General features: G+C 40.9%; 2 protein-coding genes across 5 annotated transcripts; one reads left to right on the top strand and one right to left on the bottom strand.

Moving 5' to 3' along the window:
* The first annotated feature begins 1,537 nt into the window (after positions 1 to 1,537).
* Positions 1,538 to 16,938, top strand: pfkfb4b (6-phosphofructo-2-kinase/fructose-2,6-biphosphatase 4b). 4 transcript variants are annotated; one of them, XM_061686877.1, is made up of 14 exons: positions 1,538 to 1,684; positions 8,837 to 8,953; positions 9,053 to 9,149; positions 10,841 to 10,907; positions 10,991 to 11,065; positions 11,139 to 11,195; positions 11,291 to 11,412; positions 12,326 to 12,533; positions 12,617 to 12,763; positions 12,836 to 12,940; positions 13,060 to 13,189; positions 14,820 to 14,882; positions 14,954 to 15,018; positions 15,553 to 16,938. In XM_061686877.1, the coding sequence occupies exons 1-14, from the start codon at positions 1,642 to 1,644 to the stop codon at positions 15,610 to 15,612; spliced, it is 1,356 nt and encodes a 451-aa protein (XP_061542861.1). In that variant the 5' UTR covers positions 1,538 to 1,641; the 3' UTR covers positions 15,613 to 16,938. The 4 variants fall into 4 exon arrangements, with proteins under 4 accessions (XP_061542861.1, XP_061542862.1, XP_061542860.1 ...); XM_061686878.1 differs by lacking the exon at positions 15,553 to 16,938 and adding an exon at positions 15,084 to 15,527 and having other exon boundaries at positions 11,336 to 11,412; XM_061686876.1 differs by lacking the exon at positions 15,553 to 16,938 and adding an exon at positions 15,084 to 15,525.
* A 257-nt stretch (positions 16,939 to 17,195) lies between these two features.
* Positions 17,196 to 22,068, bottom strand: arpc4 (actin related protein 2/3 complex, subunit 4). Its single transcript, XM_061686880.1, has 6 exons — positions 21,993 to 22,068; positions 20,937 to 21,055; positions 20,731 to 20,842; positions 20,552 to 20,647; positions 17,598 to 17,769; positions 17,196 to 17,513 (listed from the first exon to the last, which is right to left on the bottom strand). Exons 1-5 carry the CDS (start codon positions 21,993 to 21,995, stop codon positions 17,614 to 17,616), a joined length of 486 nt encoding a protein of 161 aa, XP_061542864.1. The 5' UTR covers positions 21,996 to 22,068; the 3' UTR covers positions 17,196 to 17,513; positions 17,598 to 17,613.
* Positions 22,069 to 22,449: the final 381 nt, after the last annotated feature.

Raw genomic sequence — 22,449 nt, 5'->3', positions numbered from 1 at the left:
TTATATTGTCAGTTTAACTATTGAGAATGCTTAAGAGACCAGCAAACATAACAGTCATGCAGGTTGGTCGAGTGGATCAGTATTCCACAGGTCTCAATCGATAACCAGTCAAGTCCATGTGGAGCAGAGTTCAGTACCCAATGATGGTGTTTTTGTTAGCTAAGATGCACATTGTAGAGGGTTCCTTAGCATGCTTTGCATGTGAGGAATCAGATATGTTTCTTCATATCAGGGAAATGGAAGAAAATTACAAGTTTGATTGTTTGTTTTTCAGTCCAGGGAGTAGTGCAAAGTGTCTGTGGTGCCATACTGTACATGGAGATGTTTGGAATGCAGGCAAGCCAGTCAAACACCTGCACTTTCCTATGATGAAACAGCGGTGTCAGGAATGCGTTTGTTAAAATTATTAGAAGGGATGTTGTTGTTTTGAAAGCAGCTTCTAGTCTATGTTAATAAAGCCCTCACAGAGGTCCAAGTTATCAACAAACTGGTCCCGACTTGTTGTTGGTAACTAAATCTGAATTGGCCTTTTTGTGTTTGAAGTTCGCAGTGTCCATTTTGGTCAGTTTTCTTCCTAAAAACAATATCTTGAGAATGCCAAAGAATGAATGATTTTGTTGTTAAAATAAACAATCTTCCATATTCATTTCACAGTTTGTATTTTATTAAATAATTGCTGAATTAATTTTGATAAAATAAATGATATAAATCAACCCCTAATTGTTGCAATAAAAATGAGAATGAATTACTGTGTGATTCTTGAACTAAATTCTATGACATATGTTTAACATGCTAATGTATTTTATTCAAATATCGCAGAATTTAATATAATGAAATGAATTATATATGTTTTAAAAATGGGAATTAATTATTTTGTTATTGGAAGATTAATCATAATTACATTTATTATATGTAATATATTTTCAATTGAATACAATTTTATTAAATAATTGGTGAATTAATTAGAATTAAATTATATAAAACATTTTTAATTAGAAGGAATTATTTCATTATTACCAAAGACAATTTTACGAGTGCATTTATCTTTTTGTATTTTATTTTATTAGATAATTAGTGATTTAATTGTCATTAAATGAATTATAATAAAATGAATTATTTTATTTTCAAGAACAACTATTTAACATATACTTTTTATATTATTTTACGAAAAAAATCGCTGAATTAGTGAAAGATACATTCAAAATATATTTAAAAAATGGGAATACATTATTTTATTTCAAAACGTGTGCAAATACTTTAAATATATCAGATAAATTAGTTCAGATTTACATTTAATATAAATGTTGAATTAAATATAATTAAATTAAGTGTCGTAGTAGTAGTAAATATTTAAGTTTTAAATATATAAAAAATGAGGAACAGGTTCATTATTGAAATAAATAAGAGCTGGAGGTGGAGGGCAGCACCTGGATTGCCAATCAAAAACAAGTGAACGTGCGCGTGCGCGCGTTGACGCGAGTAGGCGTGCGAGAGGCGGGTGCGCGCGCGCGCTCGCCCTTCATTCATTGCTAGCGGAACGACCGAAGCTGTTCTGCCTCTCCCTCCAGTGGGGACCTCCGCTCTTCCCTCCGCTGACTCTCCACACCTCCACGCGTGGAAGTAGAGCGCCCAACCCGGACTATGAGGGGCTCCTGCCGCCCGAGAAACACGCGGGACAGGACAGGTAAGTCGGAGCTTTTTGTCGCCTCCTCTGTAGCCTTGAAATCATTTTTGCTGTTTTTTATGTATATAAATGGAAAGTGTCGCTTTAGGAAGGGCAGCTGTGCTACTTTGGCTAGCAGCGGGCTGAAGTAAACAAGCGTGTGTCACGTAGGCATGCATCCGGACAGCTGCGGGAAAACACCCACTGATACGAGATTCACATACAAGGCAAAATCACAACGTTTATGATGTCATTTGCACACTACGCACTATTATTATTTTTTTATTATTATAATTTAATTTGTTTTAACTTCCTTTGTCACGCGTTGCCTATTGCGTGTTTATAGCGAGTTTGCTCGCCAGGAAGCTCGCTGGTGTTGGGGAGAAGCTGTCGAAAAGCTTTTAAATGTCACTTCATGCAGTTTTAGTTGTTGTACTTATAGTAGGATACGACTTTCCTTACAGTCGTCACTGAAATTCGGACATGCAGAGCTGAAAAGTACATGGCAGTACATTTACTGGTACTGATTACAAGGTGACGCACAAGAAATATTTCAAACCCAAACTACCAACTATGAGTTTTTTCCCCCTTCATTGTGGGCCAGACGATCAACCAGCAAGTCTACAAAGAGATGCTGCCGCCTTTTCTTCGCTCAGTGTGTGAGAAGAGGCGAGCGTTGTGGCCGTGTCACCGTGACAACGGGCTGAGCATCTGACAGTTCCTGGCCAAGAAGAACATCACTTCCCTGCTCAACCGAACTCATTGTGATTTTTAAAAAAATTTTTAGTTTTTATTTTACTTCCTCTTCCCTAAGATCAAGGGAGTCATAAAGGGGACCTGTTTTGAAGACTACATGAAGATGGCGGTGACAATGTAACAAAGCAGCAGAGGATCTTGGAAGGATTGGAGTAATAATAATAATAGCTTTGACTTATATAAATAAATCCAAATCGTCTGCCTCGCAATTTTGAGATACGAGGTTCGAAGCTCACCCCCGCAGCCTTCCCCTGTGGAGTCGAATGTAGGTTAGGAATTTAGGTTTAGGGTCAGGAATTGGGATGAGTTCAAGTTAAGGTTAAAAGTCACGGTAGGCTGTTTGACAGGTTAGGCTTTGGGTTTCCAGTTAGGGCAGCACACAGAGGTCGAGAGGTCGTGGTTTGTAATCTCGGCGGGAGCCTTTCTGTGTGGAGTTTGCATTTTCTCTCCGTCCTTGCGTGGTCCTCCGGTTTCTTCCCACATGAAACAAAATCATGCATGTCTGCTTGACTGAAGACTGTAAATTGTCTGTGTGAATGTTTGTTTTTCTGCATGTTCCCTGTGATTGACTGGTGACCATTCCAGGGTGTTCACTGCCTCTTGGATAGGCTCCCTCTCCCCCACCACCTTAATGAAGACACACGCTATCGAAAATGGATATACTTGAGTAGAATATTTTAATACTCTTTCCACCTCTGTTTAAACCTATTTTGTCAGTCTTTGAAGCATTTCTAGGTTAAATGTGATTAGGGCTTTTTAATAACGGTTCCTTGAAGGTTTTATTTGGTTTTAGACTTGCCTGGCATGCGCATTATTTGCTCTCAGAGGCCGTATATGAGCCAAAGGCCTTAGTGCCCCCCCGCTTTAAAAAACCTCTTAAAGTATTCTGCTCCTCATTTCTTTTTAAATGCTTCCCTTTTCTGCTTATTGTCATCTGATGAGGGCATTGCCTCAAAATATGTGCATTACAAGAGGATTTATGGTGTTGTGTGCTTAAAAAAAAAAAAAAAAAAAGCAAGGACTAGATGGATTTATTTAGGTTTATCTCCTCATGCCAGTGCATCTAAAAGTTGAAGACATTTCTTGTTCCTGTTCATTTCATTTCCCACTGTATTATGTAATTCATATTTCCTAGAGGCATTGCTGGAAAATAGCGGTCATATGTATACATATATGCGGTCATGTCAGTACGCTGGAGGGATTTGCTCCTTGTGCTAAATCCTCGTAAGGACGCTGTGACGGTGATTCCAAGTATGTGTTGGACAGATGTACTGTCAAGCTGTGCTGCTGTGAGACAACACATGGAAGGTGGCACTGTGGTCTGTTCACTTTAATTTGTTGCTAATGGTTCCACGGGGTGGCGGTAAAGGCATCCATCCGGTTTTGTCACATATGTGCTGCAGAGGGAGGGGAATATGCAATAATATGAAGTAACATGATATTCTAACTGCACGTGTGTCCAGTAAGATTCCATAACACAGCTCGTCTGTCAGTCTTTATACTCAAATATGCCTTGGTTGTGCCTTTGTGTGTCTATCATGGCTTCTATGAATAATGCCAATAAATCATCCCTCGGCCTCCCTCCCTCCCTTCCTGGTCTGAGCAGGATCTGGGGGAAAGTTCACCCTCTCGCTCTGAATCTCATTATAGGCTTGAGGCAGACCAAGATCTGCGCACGCGTGCACTGTGTTATTATGGCAGCGTTTACATCTGGAGACGTTATATTAGGCCCGTGTGCCAGCATTTAATGCCATGGTAATGATTCCTCCACATTAGTCTTGGTCGTGTAATAATGAAACACAAACCCAATCCTTTTTGTTGTCTGCGTTATATTCTCGAAACTGACCTGTATCAATTCTGTTTACGTTCCCTTTCCCCATCCAAATCTCATTGTTGCCACACACTGTATAATGCGCTAATGTTTCTGACAGTAGAGTGAGTCGTCACACTTCCTGCATCGCCATTTTGGAAGAAGAAATAGCAAAACAGACCATATAAAAAATATTGTCTTCTTAAGGGCTCGAGTGCCAAGCCTCATAACAAAGTGTTAAGAATCCATGTCACACCCAATGCATGTCATTAAAACTGAAGAGTCACGGTCCACATACTTTTTTTGGTCATGCGGTTTAGAGCTAAAACAGTAATGTAAACTATGACGCTCTGTTTATCAGAAAGCTAAAATTACTCAGGAGGCACATTTCTTTCGGACAAATTCACAAAATAACCCGGTTATGGCCGCAAATGATGGCCACTGCGCTAATTGACACCGTGCCCCAATTAATCGCTTGGTTTATTGTCCACTTGAATGAATAGAAGAGCCAATCTATAATTACCTTTACCATGGTATCTGTAAAGCTGACCTTTATAGTGGAGTTTCAATAGAAAGCGCTGAAAAGTCTTTTGTCCAACTCTTGCTCTTTTATTTTTGGGTCAGTGTTGAAAATATTTATCAGATTTGGTGACAAATATCAACTCTTCCGTGTAAGATGGAGGCCTAATCCGCTACAGTGCCATGAAGCGGTATTGGCCCCCTTCTCAAATTCTTTTATTTTTGCAGAGTTTCCCCACTCAAATGCATAAGCTCATCAAACAAATGTAAATATGAGACAAATATAACCCAAGTGAACTTAAAATGCTGTTTTTAAATGTTGATTTCATTGAAATGCTGATTTAATTTATTAAGGAAACAAAACTATTTAAAGTTACCTGGCTCTGTGTGAAGAAGTAAGGGTCACAAAAGCCATTTATAAAGCTTTAGGATTACAGCGAACCATAGGGAGAGCCATTATCCTCACATGGAGAAAACATGGAAGAGTGGTGAACCTTCCCAGGAGTGGCCGGCCTACAAAGATTACCCCAAGAGAACAGCAATAACTCATCCAGGAGGCCACAAAGGAACTCAGGACAACTTCTAAAGAACTGCAGGCCTCCCTTGCCTTAGTTAAGGTCAATGTTCCTGACACAACAATAAGGAAGAGAAAATGGCATCCATGGCAGAGTTCCAAGGTGAAAACCACTGCTGAGCAAAAAGAACGTAAAGGCTCATCTTACTTTTCCCCGCCAAAAAAAAAAAAAGAACGATTCCCAAGACTTTTATATATTAATATAAAAAAGAATATTATGTGGACTTAGAAGATGAAAGTTGTGCTTTCTGGAAGGTACGTGTCTCATTTCATCCGGTGTAAATCTAGCACAGCATTTCCGAAAAAAAACATCCAACCAACAGTCAAACATAGTGGTGGTAGTGTGATGGTCTTGGGCTGCGTTTACCCTTCAGGAACCTGGACAACTTGCTGTGATTGATGGAACCAAGAATTCTGCTCTTTAACAGAAAATCCTGAAGGAGAATGTTCAGCCATCAGTTTGTGACCTCAAGCTGAAGCACACTTGGGTTCTGCGGCAGGATAACAATCCAAAACACACCAGCAAGTCAACTTCTGAATGGCTTTAAAAAAAAAAAAAAAAAAGTTTTTGGAGTGGCCTAGTCAAAGTCCAGACTTGAATCCGATTGAAATGCAGTGGCATGACGTTCATGCTCGAAATCCCTCCATTTTTGCTGAATTCAAAAAAATTCTGCAAGGAAGATTGGGCCAAAGTATCTTCCACAGAGATGTGAAAGACTCATTGCCAGTTACAGAAAACGCTTGAGTTCTATTGTTGCTGCTGAGGATGGCCTAACCAGTTATTATGTCTAGGGGGGCATTACTTTTTCACACAGGTAACTGAATAGTATTTTCCTTAATAAATGAAATCACCATTTAAAAACAGTATTTTAAGTTCACTTGGGTTATATTTGTCTGATATTTACATATGTTTGATCTTAAACATTAAAGTGGGTAAACTATGCAAAAATCTTAAGAATTTGAGAAGGGGGCCAATGCTTTTTCACGGGACTGTATGATACGGAATGTCACGTGACCAAACTGGGAAAACAGGTTAGCGGACTTCCTGTATATGCTGCGATAACTAGCATAACACACGGGTTGGTGAGTGACATTCGCTAACTTGTGTAATTTTACCCTACATGCATGGTAAATCGCTCTGTTGATCATATGTAGCATTAGCAAAATCAAGTGAAACCAAAAAACACTCCTTCAATAGACAACCATTCACACCTATGGACAATTTAGAGTCTTCAATGAACCTAACAGGCATGTTTTTGGAATGCGGGAAGAAGTCGATATACCTGGAGAAAACCCACACAAGTTGGGGAGACCACGACCCGAGCCAAGATTCGAACCCTGTACCTTCAATTGTGAGGCAGACCTGCCACCTACTCCCTCACCGTGCCTTCCCATTAGATTGTATTTTGTATTATTTGGATTTAATATGGCGGCACGGTGAACGACTGATTAGCACATCTGCCTCACAGTTCTGAGAACCCAGGTTCAAATCCGGCCTCGCCTGTGTGGAGTTAGCATGATCTCCCCGTGCCTGGGTGGGTTTTGATGGATGAATGGCTGGGTTTACTTGCTGTAAGTCACTTGTGGGACTCTCCACTTTTGGAATAGCCTCTTGTTTAAAAAAAAAAAAAAGACATCAACACAGTTGCGTTACCTCTTGAGTAATAAGTAATACTTGTCAGTCCATGCTAATTCGATTTGTGCCCTAAATTTGATGTGCAGTGTGCACGGCTTTTTTTGAAAAATGCAGTGCATTGAACTGCATGTGAACGTGGCCAACAGCGCCACCTAGTGGTGTTTTAGTGTCACTACATGTATTTCCTTCGGTCTGAGATGAAATTGCACCTTGGACGCTTCAAATGAGTCGGTAATCATTGAGTACATTTCACATCATAATCAACAAGACTTTCAAATTATCCCTGCCTAAATAAAAAAATATTTTTTATTTAAAAAAAGACTTCGACTGTCATTAAAAAGTACATATTTTAATTTTTTTAATGCTAGGCGACCCTTTCCATAATTAATGAATAATCGCGAGTAAAAATGTTGCTGTTTTTGTGGTTTTATCTGAGTGCTGCCAGTTGCCGTGCTCCGCCGCGCCGATTGGCTGCCGGGCTTCCGGTCTGTTCTCTGATTGGCCAAGATGACCGCTCGCACTCGCTGTGCACGTGCTCTGCACGCGAAGGTTGCTTTATGCGAAACGTTTTGTTTTCCACTTTGCGTCTCGCTCGCAGCCCGTGGCTTTACGGTAACACCTGTTGGACCCACGAAACTCTTGGTCTATTTGTTGTTTATTCCACGCACTTATTTAATAGTCAGTTATAATTGATATTTGATGTTGTGGAATATTAAAGGGTGAAATTTATTTATTTTTTTTCCCTCGATTATTGCTGCGCGTACTATTCCAGCCATTACGGTAGCGACAACCTGCTGTTCCTCAGCTGGAGCGAGACATCACCCCCCCCCCCCCCCCCCCCCCCCCCCCCACCCCCAGCAGCCTCAAAGCTCACAGAGCCGAGGCGACCTTTGAGTAAGTTACTTCTAGTCAGCAGCGGCAGCAGCATCGTCGTGCAGGATGTTAGACAACGAGGAGTATCTGGTGGACGCCTGCCCGCGGGAGCTCACTCGGAACCCGCTGAGGAAGATCTGGTTACCGGGCAAGAGCGGCCACATAGCGCAGAGACGCGGTAAGATGCAGCAGATGGACGCCAAAGGATAGCCTAAACCTTGATGTGTTTTTGAATGAATATTTTTCCTTGGCTTTTGGCACGACTTTCGCTGCAAACAGTCACGTGCTTGGGCCTTAAGTAACTGGACTGAATTGGAATTTGTCCACAAACATGTTGTTTTCCAACGCTCCCTGCCAGCTGCTCTGCTCTCTGGATGGCTCTGTGCAGGTCCGCCTTTGTTTTTGCTGAGCCAAGCTCTGCGTGTTGTGCTGCTGTTTCAGCTTCAGCACTGCTGCATCAGTCGTTGGAACCAGTCCACTCTCAGCTCACTCTCTCCTTTTTTTTTTTTTTTCCCTCGCAGAACCTCTGGACAAACACGAGCAATTAAATTAGACTAACAATAAGCAAGTAGACTTACTTAACACTGACAGATAATCGAGAATGGGAACAAAAACCTTTCCTTCTAATGCATGTGATGATTTGTCAGTGTGTTAAACCGCCGCAGTGTAGCGCCAACTACTGGCGAGGGGGACTCACTTAATGTCAGATTTATTTTTTTTGGCAATGAATATCAGTGGCTGGTATCAGCAGCCTTCACAACTAACGGTGTACCCGATATCTATCTAAATAAGTCCGGTATCTGTACGCGCCCATTCCGATACTCAATGAATCGGAGTGAGGTAAACATGCTTCATTAACTGTTTTGTGGTTAGCCACACATCATTGTTTCCTCTTTGTCTTGTCCTGTCAGGAGGATCCCGAGTTACTGTATTACTTTCATATTGACGTTGACAACTCATCAAGTGAGCAGAAGTCAAGATGTCTATGCTTGTGCGTTTTGACAGTATGTATGACCAACTGCCCAACCCTCATTGTGACGGTCGGCCTTCCGGCGCGTGGGAAGACCTACATCTCCAAGAAGCTAACGCGCTACTTAAACTGGATCGGCGTGCCCACCAAAGGTACCCGTCGCTTCCACCTAATGCAAAAGTTCTGATTTATTGAACCGCAGCATCTGTAACCGTGAACTTTTTTGTTGTTGTTGTTTTAACGTGCAACAGAATTCAACGTGGGCCAGTACCGCAGGGAGTGTGTGAAGATCTACAAATCATTTGAGTTTTTCAGTCCGGATAATGAAGAGGGTTTAAAAATCAGACGGTAAGTTAGTTCACCAATTAAATTACTGTATATACAAACGGTCATTTCTCTCACCGTGTTGTAATTTAAATGTCTCCTTTTTCTTCACGTACATGTGAACAACCTCCCACAACTCACTCCGAAACAACCCATTGATCTGTAAAAAGACTGTGGTTGTACCATACTGTTAAACACCATGGTTATAGCCACACACACAATATTATTTAAAGTATGGGGTCAAGACAATCTGTCCTCAGCAAGTGGTTTAAAACACAATGTAAGAAATGCATTTGCAGGATGTATATCACATGCCAGAGCAACAGGCGCTACTAAGTGTAAGGCCGATTTAACCAATCAGAAAAGAGTCAGATGTAGAGAAGGCTTCATAAGAACTATGGCAAATGGAGGGAAAGGGAAATCATGCGATGATGGGGAAGTGGAATGACAATAAAACTCTACGACTTAGACTTCCGCATTAGCGCTATTTGCTCACCAATCAAACGACACAAGAAAGTCACATGACCTCACACAACTTCTTCTGTTGGGGTTCCCGGGCATAGGTTTTTAAACTAGATAAGCCAGCCGGCTGATTGTCGTGCCTACGTGGCGGCCATGTTGGGAAGGTCGTCGTTACCATGACGGCAACGGCGCGCAACGTGTCGTGTTTAGAGTTAGACAAACAAAAACAACAGCTTTCATGTATTGTAGTATTTGTCTGCCCAAACATGGATATTTCAGCTCACTTATAACTTGAGAAAACACCGTGCAGTAAATTGCAGATGTTTTGACTGTGCATACACCCACGCACACACGCAACATCAGAATCTGCATTTTATTTTGTAATTTAAATGGTTTTTTTTTAAATTGACGTTCATACTGTGGTTAAAAAAATTTGAACTTACTCACTATTTACTCAGTACTTGATTAATTATTTCACTGTGTACTTTTTACTCTTTCTAAAGTAATTTTTTGGAGGACTACTTTTTACTTTTACTTGAGTCACATTATTGTCGAGTAACAGTACTTTTACTTGAGTACAATATTTGCCTACTCTGCCCACCTCTGGAGAGGACAAGCTCTATTGCTACTCTTACATTTAAGCAACATTTTTGCTCATCAGATCAGCCAGTGTGGTATTTGTTGCACTGGTCTATAATTATTTTTTTGTGTTAAAATTGTTACAATGTGTGTTAAAGGGTGTTTCAATGCGATTATGGCGTGTGGGGGTAGTATTTGAAGACTGTAACTATAAAACAAATGTTTTTATTTCATTATTATTACATATTTTCTATTCATTTTTTGCTTGGAAATTTTGTCGTCAAACTTGTATACAGTGTATTTTAAAAAGTGTGTTTTTGTAAGTTTAAATGTGTGTAAAGCATGTGGGAAGGGTATTTTAAGGCTTAAACTATTACAAAAAAAGTTTTCCCCCATAGATTATTTTCACCTACAGTGGTTGTGAGTCTGAAACGTAACTCCCATGATGAACACTGAGTATTCTAATTTCTTGAGATGGAAAATTTGGGGTTTTCATCAGCTAAGCTATAACCATAATAATGATAACGAATCAAATTGTGAAATGTTTGTGGAGTGAATCTATATAAGAGTTAAAAAAATTTAAGTGAGCTACTATAATAAATACCATTTTTCACAATGTTAAAATTGATTGAGATCCAATTGTGAAGTGTGTGGACGTGTGTGTGTTCCTGCAGTCACTGTGCAATGGCAGCTCTTAATGACATCCGCCAGTACCTGAGCGTGGAAGGAGGACAAGTGGCTGTGAGTCTTTTCCTCCATTTAAAATCAACATGACTCTCTCATGGAAGCATGCTAATTTGTTTACGTTTGTACTTTGATTTCAGGTTTTTGATGCCACCAATACGACAAGAGAAAGACGGGGGGCCATTGTCAAGTTTGCGGAGCAAAATGGCTTCAAGGTAAGTTGGTGGTTGTTTGAAGTCACCCGAAGAGCCCGCCGACTGACCGTTTACGCTGTTGTCGTGCATTCAGGTGTTCTTTGTGGAGTCTGTGTGTGAAGACCCAGACGTCATCGCGCAAAACATCGTGGTGAGTTCTCATGATGTTGCCTTCCTTCAAATTCAAACAAACCCAACATCCTCTGGAAGTGTGTGTGTACGTGTGTGTGTTTGCTGCCGCGCTAGCAAGTGAAGCTCGGCAACCCAGACTACATCCACTGTGACACTCAGGAGGCCATCGAAGACTTCATGAAGAGGATCAAGTGTTACGAGTCGTCCTACCAGCCTCTGGATGAGGTTCTGGACAGGTAAGCAGACATAACATGAAGCTACTGTATAGTATATCAAATAAATCCTGACTTTACAAAAATAATAATAAAGCTTAGTTTTGATTGACCCTATAAGAGAGGTATGTTTTAACTGTACATTTAACCTGGAAAATCCCATTCTACACGGTCACAATCTTTCTTATGAGTGTTTAAGCCTTGGCAGAAGTCCGTACTTTCTACGTTGTTAATATCGACACGCACCATTCACAACATTCCGTGTAGTTGGACAATGGTTTCTAATGTAAGGTATTTTGGTCACTTTATTTAGCCAAATGAGAAGATTAGTATACACTGGTACCTTGATTTAAACATTTAATTTGTTCCGTGACCACGCTCATAACTTAATTGCCTTGCATATCAAATACATTTCCCCATTTAACTGAACATAAATGCCATTAACCGATTTTTTATTTACATTTTTAATGAAGATACATAGTACTGTATTGTGAAGAAATAAACTTTTTTTTTTTAAGTGTAATTACTGTACTGTACAACCTATTAATTGACAACAGGCGCTGAAGTTGGTTAGTCTGCATGTGAGCGTCTGGGTGTGAGCTGTGGGCTACAACAGCTCTTTGGAAGTGTGCTTGTTTTGTATTTCCGTTCAATAAACGGCTGAAACTGCAGCTCTCCTTGCCCACGTGAGGGCATTATAGCACTTTAATTGCTCCTTTTTTTCCCCTTCTAGTTCTCTTGAACAGAGGCATATCTGAAGCACGTCTCTCAGTATCAAAGTGCACAGTTTTACAGTAGTCTTAATTTAAAAACATGTTATTAAATGAATACATCTCAGACAGTGTCAATCAAAAGTGAGCATTGTTACTTATTCAAGGCTTGTGTTTGATGTCATGATGTGCTGGTGTACTGAATGAAGTGTCCTCTCAACCGTCAGGGAAATGCCCTACATCAAGATCATGGACGTGGGCCGCCGTTACCTGGTGAACCGCGTACAGGACCACATTCAGAGCCGGATCGTGTACTACCTGATGAACATCCACATCACGCCGCGCTCCATCTACTTGAGTCGGCATGGCGAGAGCGACCTCAACATCAAAGGACGCATTGGAGGCGACTCGGCCTTGTCGGGGCGGGGCAAAGAGGTGCTCTACCCTGGAAAAAGACATGGGTCTTAACTGGACTCGGTGGTTCCTACAATTCTGTTTTGTTGTTGTTTTTTTGCTAGTATGCCAAATGTCTGAAGAAGTATATCCAGGAGCAGAACATCAAGGATCTGAAGGTGTGGACAAGCCAGATGAAGAGAACCATCCAGACAGCCGAGTGTCTGGGAGTGCCGTACGAACAGTGGAAATCTCTCAACGAGATCGACGCTGTGAGTGGAGCGTTCTGCAATCGACCAAAGATTTGAAGGCGTGTTAACTTTTCATCTCGTCTCGTCCCAAAGGGCGTGTGCGAGGAAATGATGTATGAAGAGATCCAAGAGCATTACCCTCTGGAATTTGCACTGAGAGACCAGGACAAATATCGCTACCGCTATCCTAAAGGAGAGGTCAGACCACCATTCACCTGCAATGCACCTGCTAGTTAAAAAAATAAAAAAAAAAAAATAAAAAAAAAAGAGAGAAATGTTACAATGCTTAAGGCTATGTTCTCGCTGTGTTCCCTCAGTCATATGAAGACCTGGTGCAGCGTCTGGAGCCTGTCATCATGGAGCTGGAGAGGCAAGAGAATGTTCTGGTCATTTGTCACCAGGCTGTCATGCGCTGTCTTCTCGCTTACTTCCTAGACAAGACCGCAGGTATGACAACATTACGTACAAGCGCACAATCTATGATGACGTGTCACAGTAGATAATAATTTATAATTTACGAAGATAATAATGCTCACTTTTGTATTATTGTGATTGATGGTATAGTGGTGCCTTGCGGTACCAGTGACTCAGTTTACGAATATTTTGAGATACAAACAGATTTTGTATTTTATTTATTGTTTTCCTTTGATTTGCAACTCAAGTTACTGTAGGGTTAGGGTTAAGGCCTCTTTAGACTCCCGCAGTCGCGCATCCGACAACACCCGCATTGCATCACGTGACCGACGAATTGCCCCGCGCAGGACGTATGCGTAGCTTGCCGACAAAAAATAGTTGCTGCGCGTCAAACGCCGCGGAGATCATCTCTCGTGATTGGTCCGTTTCAGTCACATGCTGTGATGACGTACCAGTGTGCCCATTGGTTCTACATACCATCTACATCGCCGCCTTCTCGATCGATTTTTCAGCATAATTAAACGTTTCATCTGGTCATCTCGGTCCATTTGTTCTTTCGCGGTCGCCATTGTTGTTCCTTTGTTCCTTGTTACTGAAAGTAAAGTAAAAATGGCTACCAGAAATGGCAAAAAAAAATGCCGAGGAAACTCCACCCTGTGGTGTCCTTGCCAATACCAGTCGTAGCGACACCCCCAACTTGGAGGAGAACTGCAGTACACTTTCAAAACAGCGCGCGTGGGTTGCACTCGAGTATAAAGACAAACTACACGTGGGACAGCCGCAGTGACGTCAGCGCGGTCGCCGTCCGCGCGAGTATAAAGAAGCCTTTAGCGTTTCAATTTCTGGTTTCCGGTTTGGGTGTCAAGTTAGGGTTTTCAATTTAAAATAGGGGTTTCAACTTAGAGTTTGAAGTTAGGGCTTTAACTTAGGGTTAGGGTTTCAACTTAAAGGTCCCATATTTTGGCTATTTAGAGTGACTCTCTTAACAAGAACTTAGTATAAAAGTGTCAATTTAATTAAAAAAAAAAAAAAAAAAACACCTTGGTTTTTTCATATGAAGAATCCAGGCTAGAAAAGGCCCCTCTGACAGCTACTTCTGTTTGACCCAGTTTTGTATCCTCTTTGTCCATATTTGGCTAAGATAGCCCCCTTTCCTCAGATTGGTTGCCTCTGTGTAGAAGACCCGCCTGTGTGAGCACACTGGCTCCGGAGCGACAAGGGAAGGCATAGATCTTCGGTAGTGACGTAGATGAGCTCGAGAAATTCTATTGACCTGATTTTAGCCCTCTAAGCAGAAAAATGTCTGGAATTTAGGAACGCGTGGGTGATTTTATTTCATATTTCACAGGTTTACTGAGGCCCCATAGAGCCAATATTCCATCCGAAATATGGCACCTTTAAGGTTTACAGTTAGGTCTTCAAAATGAGATTTTGCATAAAGGTAATGTTTCCAGTTAAGACTGAACGTTGTGCTTTACATCAGGGTAAGGGCTTTGAGTTGGGGGTTCAAATTATTTTATTAGAGCTTACAAGATTGTGCAGGTGTACCTAATATTTTGTCAGGTAACTGTTAATTGACATTTTTTAATTTTATATTTATTTTTTAATTTTAGTTTTTTTTTTTTAAGATACTGAAGTACACTTTGTGTTTGTTGTCCCATAGTCGAGTTGCCTTATCTTAAGTGCCCCTTGCACACAGTGTTGAAACTGACCCCATTGGCTTACGGTAAGTTCTCTTCCTCCTCCTCACCTTTGTCAAATGGACGTGGTGATGATGAAGTGTGTTTGTTTGCTCAGGATGCAAAGTGGAGTCCATCTATTTAGGCGTGGACGCCGTCAATACACACCGAGAGCGACCGGAGGTAAGCGGACTACCACAACCGATCAAGAGTGATTAGCCCCCCTCACCGCCATTTGTTTTACCCAGATTCATCTCAGCCTGGAGGACACCTTGCTCTCCACACACGCACATCCGTCCTTTCCTGTCATACCTTGATATATGCTTTACAAACATCTACCTACAAGTATCTGTATTACACTTAAATTAGTTATACCAGGAAGCCATTCAAGTGTTTTTTAAATACATTATTATACGTGTAACCTCTTGATTGATGTTCAATTTTGTCTTTATTGTGAATGTAGCCTGAAGCTGTTTCATCAGCATACCTCCGATTATGATGCTTAGTGTTAATGTCCATTAACATTTCTTTTGTTTTTTACTGAATTTGTGACATAATAAAGAAATCATTTTCATCTGTTTTGTTTCCCTGTCGATTTAAAAAAAAAAAAAAATCATCTCAATATTTCCATGTCAGATGAATGATCGAGTCATTTGAAGTGTGTCTGATGGTGGACTATGATGGTTTTACGTGTCTCCTGTGCTGTGGCTCTTGCAGAATGTGAGCGTGCAGCGTAGCACAGAAGCTGCTCTGAAAACCGTGCCGGCGCACTTCTGACACCCTCGCTCACGCTTCCCGCGTGACCCCCTCACCTGCCTCTCGACGACGCTCATCGTCAGCGATATGAAGATGTTTGAGAGGAGCATCCTGTTTTATACTCCGACTCGATGGGGGAAACTTTCCGAATGGACAGCGTGTGTGTTTTTGTTACACTGTTATAGACAACACATCCTCCCGCACTGTCAGAAGCGCTCACTTAATGTGTTGCTATTTTATAAAGCTGGTGTGAGAGCGCAAGAACTCTACAATTACTGTTACTTATATTTTTTTTTAAATATGGGCGTCAGTGATTAGAAATCCAGTTGATTAACATATTTTTGCAAATAGTGGCCAGGAGGGTGTTTATTTAGATTACGAATGATGTCACGTGCCAAAAAACATGTAAACGGACAAGGATGGACACATTGTCAGAAGAGTGATTTAAATCTCAACTTCACATAAGACAGGATTGTCTTAAATATGGACACCACATTTTAATTCATCTGCAAGATGATGACGTAGGTCCTGCTGTTTGCTAGCAAAAGCGTTCAAATAGGTTCAGCAGTTAACTATTGTACGTGAACAATCAGTCTACTACAAATGGACTACAAAGTTAAATACAGTACAACTGAACTGTACTTGGGTAGTAATACTTTTACGTACCACGAGAGCACCCGTACCCTGCCAGTGGTACTAGTATCAAACTGAGAATCGCTGCATCAGAGTGACAGCCACTATTTGAGGAAATATGCTAATATGTCATAAGCTGTGTAAATCATCATATGCATGTCCTGTATGATACAAGAAGCAGTGGTGACGGAGTCACTGGTGCTTTTTTTGGGTCTACTTTTCCAAGAGCCTTTCGAACATGTAGGATCTTTGCAAAATTGTTCCAGATGTGGACATGAATTGAAGTGATACACCTGAAAACACACAAAATCGTCTTTGGGGTAACATTAACATGTAAATGTGGTAGACTGTAACAGGTACAGCAAACAGAAATGCCACAGATTTTAGAAATGGGCAACATGGGGGAAAATATTTTGGTTGCGCAAAGTAGTGGAATCTGTTTTGTTGACAATCCACTATCAATTCCACACGATCGACCAACTCTTAGCTATCAATAATGCCCATCCCCAACATTCACACTCCAATACTTATTTACACGGAGATTTGTGCCTGAAAACACAAATCTTTACATTTGTCAAATGATTTTAATAAAGTATGTTTGTGTTCTATTATATATTGGTTTGTGTACACGACTGTTGTGAAAAGTGTACTTGCCTTGCTGCTCCTTTCCAGTTTTGCAAATGTCAATAAAGTTTCTTTACTTGGTACCAGTCACCTTCCCATCCATCATTAGGGTCACTGATGAGCTGGAGCCTATCCTAGCTAACTTTGAGCAAAAGGCGGGGTGGACCCTGGACTGGTCGCCAGCCAATCATAGACCACATGGACAAACAACCATTCACACTTGAACCTCATGCAAACCCCACATATGAAAGCTCAAGCCAAGATTCAAAGTCCAGACTTCAGAAGTGTGATGTACGTGCTAACTAATAGTCCCAAGTGCTGCAGAAAAAAATGAAACAACATTCATATTCATTGCCAGCAAGTATATTTATTATTTTGGATGATTTCAATCAACAATAGGTGGGGCTCTGTAATAAAACATAACATGGATCAATTGACTGTCTCATGGTCATAACAAAAAGCACAGCACAATAAAATATATATTAAAAACAAACACTTTCAATAATCAGGGTAAACAAATTCAGTCTGTGCACATCAACAAGGACTATAAATGTACTAATAAGAAGCACAGTAAGTACATTTGTACATTTATAGTTGTCATCTTGGCTGATCTTCTCTTACATCAACTTGTGGAATGTTTTCTTTTCATCTCAGAAACCTCAGAACTGCAAAATAAAATAATTTTTGTTCGATTTTTTTTTTTTTTTTAGTAATTTTAGTAAAGAAAGCGTGACGTGTTGAAACCTGACATTTTTTAGGAACTCCTCAGCAACGATGCGAGCTCTGGCAGTTGACTGACAGCTTCATCTCGCTGATCTCCTTGTCGATCTCCTCCATGAAGTGAATGACGAAGTCAACCAGCTTGTGCTTGTACATCTGCTCCGTGTGGAAGTTGGTGATCAGGAAGCTGATGTCGTAACCCTGCACACACATCGCAGCAAATAGTAACAACAAAAACATTTGAGTCATGCGTAATAACGAGTGCGCAAAACAATTTAACATAATTTCAAAGTATAATATGCAATGATACCAATACCGATATTGTACGTCTGTACCTGTGCTTGTGAAAATGCTACGATACTACAACACCGATCCAACTTGAAGATGTTGAATGTGTCATGAAGAATGGCAAGTAAGAAAAAGGTATTTTGTGTGAAGGAATATCAAACCAAAGTGTGTATCGTGCATTTGAGGATATTCAATAAAAATACACCTACTGGAAAACAAATATGAGCATGGCACAAAAAAAAAATAAAATAAAATAAAATAAAATAAAAACGGAAGGCAAAAAGGATGTCGTGTGCATATTGAACATTTGGGAAGCTTTGTTGAAGGAGTTCAGAATATTTTGTTGGAATGTTTACTCGATAAATTAGCTTCACAGAGCAGTTTGTATTGGAGCTGCTACTGCATACACTGTACATAGCAGAATATTATTTTATTATTATGTTTGAGAAAAATAGGCGGTGTCTATTTGAGGTGTGACACTTATTTGCTCTAGTACATGGCCCAACCAGTGATTAACTGGGGCACAGTGTCTTTTGGAATTGAGGCCATTGTGTGAGGATTATTCGGTAGCTGCATCAATTTTCAAAGTGTGGCATAGGGGCTCCCTCTAGTGGTACGTGAACGAATAACTACCTCAGTACAGTTCAGTATTTAACTGAAGTTTAATACGTCAATGGCAGTGACCCTGTAAAGTGAATTCGGAGATTTGTCTACAAATGCATTATGCATGTTTGAAGATAATTGCTGAAAAGATAAGCAAAGAATGAGAACTATGTAGTACCGAATTGTGGTGCTACAAGGTTAAACTGTTTTTCACCATTTCAGTTTTATAATGGGGCTGCGTGACACACTTTAGAAACCGGCATGATTCCCCCATAAGAACATCACATCAGTGGTTATCTGGCACAACTGCAAGTTGAATAGTTATTGGCTGTTAGCTCGCAAGCAAGCCGGTGGCTAGCGTGGAAAAGCCCCGCGATGACTCAGTGGCTACGTCCCAGCCATTGAAGGCTTTATAGTTGGGCACAGAGCTGCCATACCGTAGAAATACACTTCCTGAACAATTTGTCTACATTTTTGTAATTTTTAAAATTATGTAAAAGTTCATTACCAAGGGACAGTTATTGTAGTAGATTATGTAACATAATTAAAAATAATTGTGCATACTGTTCAATTAAGCATATAATCACCATTTTATAATCAGAATCGTTAATAAAGTATGGCTTCAATATTTATTTTATAAATTGAAAAAAATAAAGTGGAAAGTGACAAGAGATGCTGTTCATCACCAAAACGTGAGTATAAAAGCAGTTGAAATGGTAAACTATATTAAATGTCAATTGACATTTTTATCAATTACAGTAAAAGTGTTGTTTGATAAAAATCCTCAAGAAGTATTTTAATGACATCGTCCAGCTCAGGAAATGGGGGATTTTTCTCAAATTCACACATGATAGTTGATAATAAAAAATATTCAAATTTTTGGGTGGTAAATATTAGCAGACTGTATTTGCCAGGGGCCCCCAAATGACTACCTACGGTCCTGGGCTGAGCCAGCGATGTTAAGTGGGATTAGCGGCTCATGCATTTATGAAGAAGGCAGCTGGCTAGCTGCGAGGACTAATATGAATTGCAGGACAATTTTATAAATATGCTTCGATTCGGCGCCAACCAAGCAGGTCCCGGAAGCTCACCCAGTATCTGGGCTCTCTTCCTCGATATGCCAGTCACCCACTCGGTACCGAATTGAAGCATTTTAAGAAGTGGGGGGCAAACTAAACCCCTTGGGGGTTTTTCCACTCTATGAAAAAAAATTTACTGTGAGAGAATGCCTTTCACACACCACAATGAGCACGCACAGACAGGCTTACGACACGGGCAAACAATGCTGCATGTGCAATTGGCATGTTGTCAAACATATATCGACAAATATTTGCTCATTTTCAACTTGTTTGAGCAATTTGGTTCATTGAAACTCCAAAACAAAATGGGCGTTAACGGGTTAGCTGTCAGTGATTTCCGTAACAAAAAACGGACGATCCATAACATTTGACAGCTCTGCGGACATATTTTCACAACTCGAGCATGTGTAGCCATTATAAAGATACTACACGAAGTAGCTTCCATTTTTCAACGAGGAGTGGTTTCACGCAGTTAGCTGACATGCTCACACCATCTGAGAATGGAGACAATGGCATGATTTTTCATGATTTTGAAGCCTCAGTTCATATACTTGGCAATTGTTTTTAATCATTCAAATATGGCAATTTCTGTGGGGTGTCAACTTTACAAGCCATTATTGTGACTTTACAGGGACTTTAAGAATTGCTTGTATTTAAACATTTATGTAGGTTCAATTTTCATTTAACTTATGTGTGATACATTTTATTTGAATTATTTTTAAGAACAGTTTTTTATTTTCCTATATTTGCATGGAGTGCTAATGTTCACATTATCCATAATGTTACAATGGCTTACAATAATTAATGACCCTTTTTAGGAATTCTTTCATGAACAAATCAGCCTACAATGCTACGGCATTTTAATGTTGCTCACAATGGGAAGTACTTAAAGAGCCGAGTAATCTTTTGAGATGGTCCTTGGTGTAAAAAGTTTGAGAAACATTGCTGTGGTGTAATGCAAGTCGAGCAAAGTGCTGTTGAGTAGTCAGCAGCACGACCGGCTCTCCGCTCACCTCCACCGGTTTCCTCCTCAGGATGAAGAAGTTCTCCGCCCTCATCATCATGAAGCGCATGAATTTGTGGCACAGGATCTTCTCTATCTCGTCGGCCTGGTAGATATAGCGCCAGCGAGCAAGTTATCGTGCGGGAGGAGAGACGCTTTAACGCTGAAAACGCCAGCGATCACGCTCACCTGCTTGACGGCGATGCTGACTCGGACTGAGTTGATGGAGCCCTCGATGAGGACTTTCTCTTTGTCATTGCGGCTGATGACGACGGGCTGGAGGAGAAGCTCTTTGCTACTCCTGAATGCGGGCACCACATAGACAACGCTTCAGTTATTCACCGCACTTCCTTGGCTGAGGCCGCCGGAGAGAGAACGACAGCGAAGCCACTCACCGTACTTCCACTTCGGGCTTGTTGTGTCTCTCCACCACCTGAGAGGAGAAGTTCTCCAGGCAGAGGGCGGCCTGCAGCGTGGCTCGCACCGCATTCAGGTAGGGCCGCAAGGTGGCCGTCTGACGACCACATAACAATCAGAGCACTATTGTTGAGTCCACTGTCAACCCGTTTGCTGGGTAAAGAAGCGTGCTTTGCTACATACATTTGCAAACAGTGTGCAAAATACTACATTTGTGCCTTGATTTATGAGGTTAATTCATTCCGAGTCCATGGACACAACTCAAAACAACTGCCTCTCAAATCCGTGTCATGCAAAAGCAGACTATGTTTTCCGTTACCCTCGCAACCGGTGGCGGAGCTGTGGTGTTGTGATGAAGCGGAGGACTACTCAGTGTTGCCAACTTAGCAACTTTGTGGTATTAATGTGCTTCCGAGTCATTTTGGTCCACTGACGGGATTGTTAACAAACTAATACCATGGACCACATTTGTCTGAAGGAAAACGTAATAAAGTTTTACTTTGAGACTTGTGATACTGGAGACTTTGTTGTTGTTTTGTATGTTTTTCTGCACATAAGTCGATTACCATCTTAATTATTGATTAGGACATTTGCTTTTATCAGTCCTAACTTAGAATTGGTATCAATCAGCTGGTTTATTATTGCTGAAACTGTTTTTACGTAATAGTGCACTGTGGAGGCTGGAGACCTCTTTTTAGTGCTCAACTGACAGCTGGCTGCATCAGCAGCTGTTAGCTTTAGCTGGCCAGCATTCCAGTTTACTGTCAGAGTCGCATTCTTTTACCGCTGTACTAAGAGGAGTCATCGCTTCCGAAGGATAATAGTCCGCTCTGTTTTGATGAAATGCTGAACACACGTACTCCACTATAGAGCTGACTTGCTAGAGTTAGCCTTTAAGCTAACTCGCTGCCTAGCATGTGTCTAAATGAGAGCAGTTGCTAAATGTTGCCTTAACAAGTTGGAACTTAGCAGGCATCTGTCGAAAGCGAGTGTACGGAGATGTGCTATAAGCATGGGTGTGGAGTGAGGCTCACCATTTTTGATGTGTCAGGAAAACAGGCAGCTCCGAGGCGGAAGTAGTTGCTCTTTGATCAACCTATTTCCGGCAAGGTGCCGGAAATCAACCTCTTCAAAGAGAAGAGAAGGAAACTGACTGAGAGGCGTGGACACGGGCCTGACGACGGTTGTGTTTAGGGCTTAGAAGTGTTTCTCATTCCCAAAAAAAATATTTACTGTCATTACTACTTCACTACTGCGTTTCTTTTTAGTAGATTAGACTACGTCGTTTGGCGTGGGAATGGAACTCCGTCGTAAACCGAGGACATGCATATATTTAACTCAGGTGCTGTCCATTTCTTTTGATCATCCTTAAAATGGTTCTACACCTTGATTGGAGTCCAGCTGTGTTTGATTATACTGATTGGACTTGATTAGGAAAGCCACACCCCTGTCTATATAAGACCTTACAGTTCACAGTGCATGTCAGAGCAA

Source organism: Phycodurus eques, chromosome 10 (genome assembly GCF_024500275.1).
Source record: "Phycodurus eques isolate BA_2022a chromosome 10, UOR_Pequ_1.1, whole genome shotgun sequence".
NCBI lineage: Eukaryota > Metazoa > Chordata > Actinopteri > Syngnathiformes > Syngnathidae > Phycodurus > Phycodurus eques.
Note: the sequence above shows the minus strand (reverse complement) of the source record. Positions and strands in the feature narration are given on the sequence as shown.

Coding starts and splice junctions, on each gene's coding strand:
- pfkfb4b (XM_061686879.1), top strand. CDS start 7,898: ATGTTAGACAACGAGGAGTATCTGGTGGACGCCTGCCCGCGGGAGCTC. Junction 11,196..11,290: donor TCATCGCGCAAAACATCGTG/GTGAGTTCTCAT, acceptor CTGCCGCGCTAG/CAAGTGAAGCTCGGCAACCC. Junction 14,883..14,953: donor ACTGACCCCATTGGCTTACG/GTAAGTTCTCTT, acceptor TTGTTTGCTCAG/GATGCAAAGTGGAGTCCATC.
- arpc4 (XM_061686880.1), bottom strand. Junction 20,648..20,730: donor TCAGCATCGCCGTCAAGCAG/GTGAGCGTGATC, acceptor TATATCTACCAG/GCCGACGAGATAGAGAAGAT. Junction 17,770..20,551: donor TGAGGAGGAAACCGGTGGAG/GTGAGCGGAGAG, acceptor ATGTGTGTGCAG/GGTTACGACATCAGCTTCCT.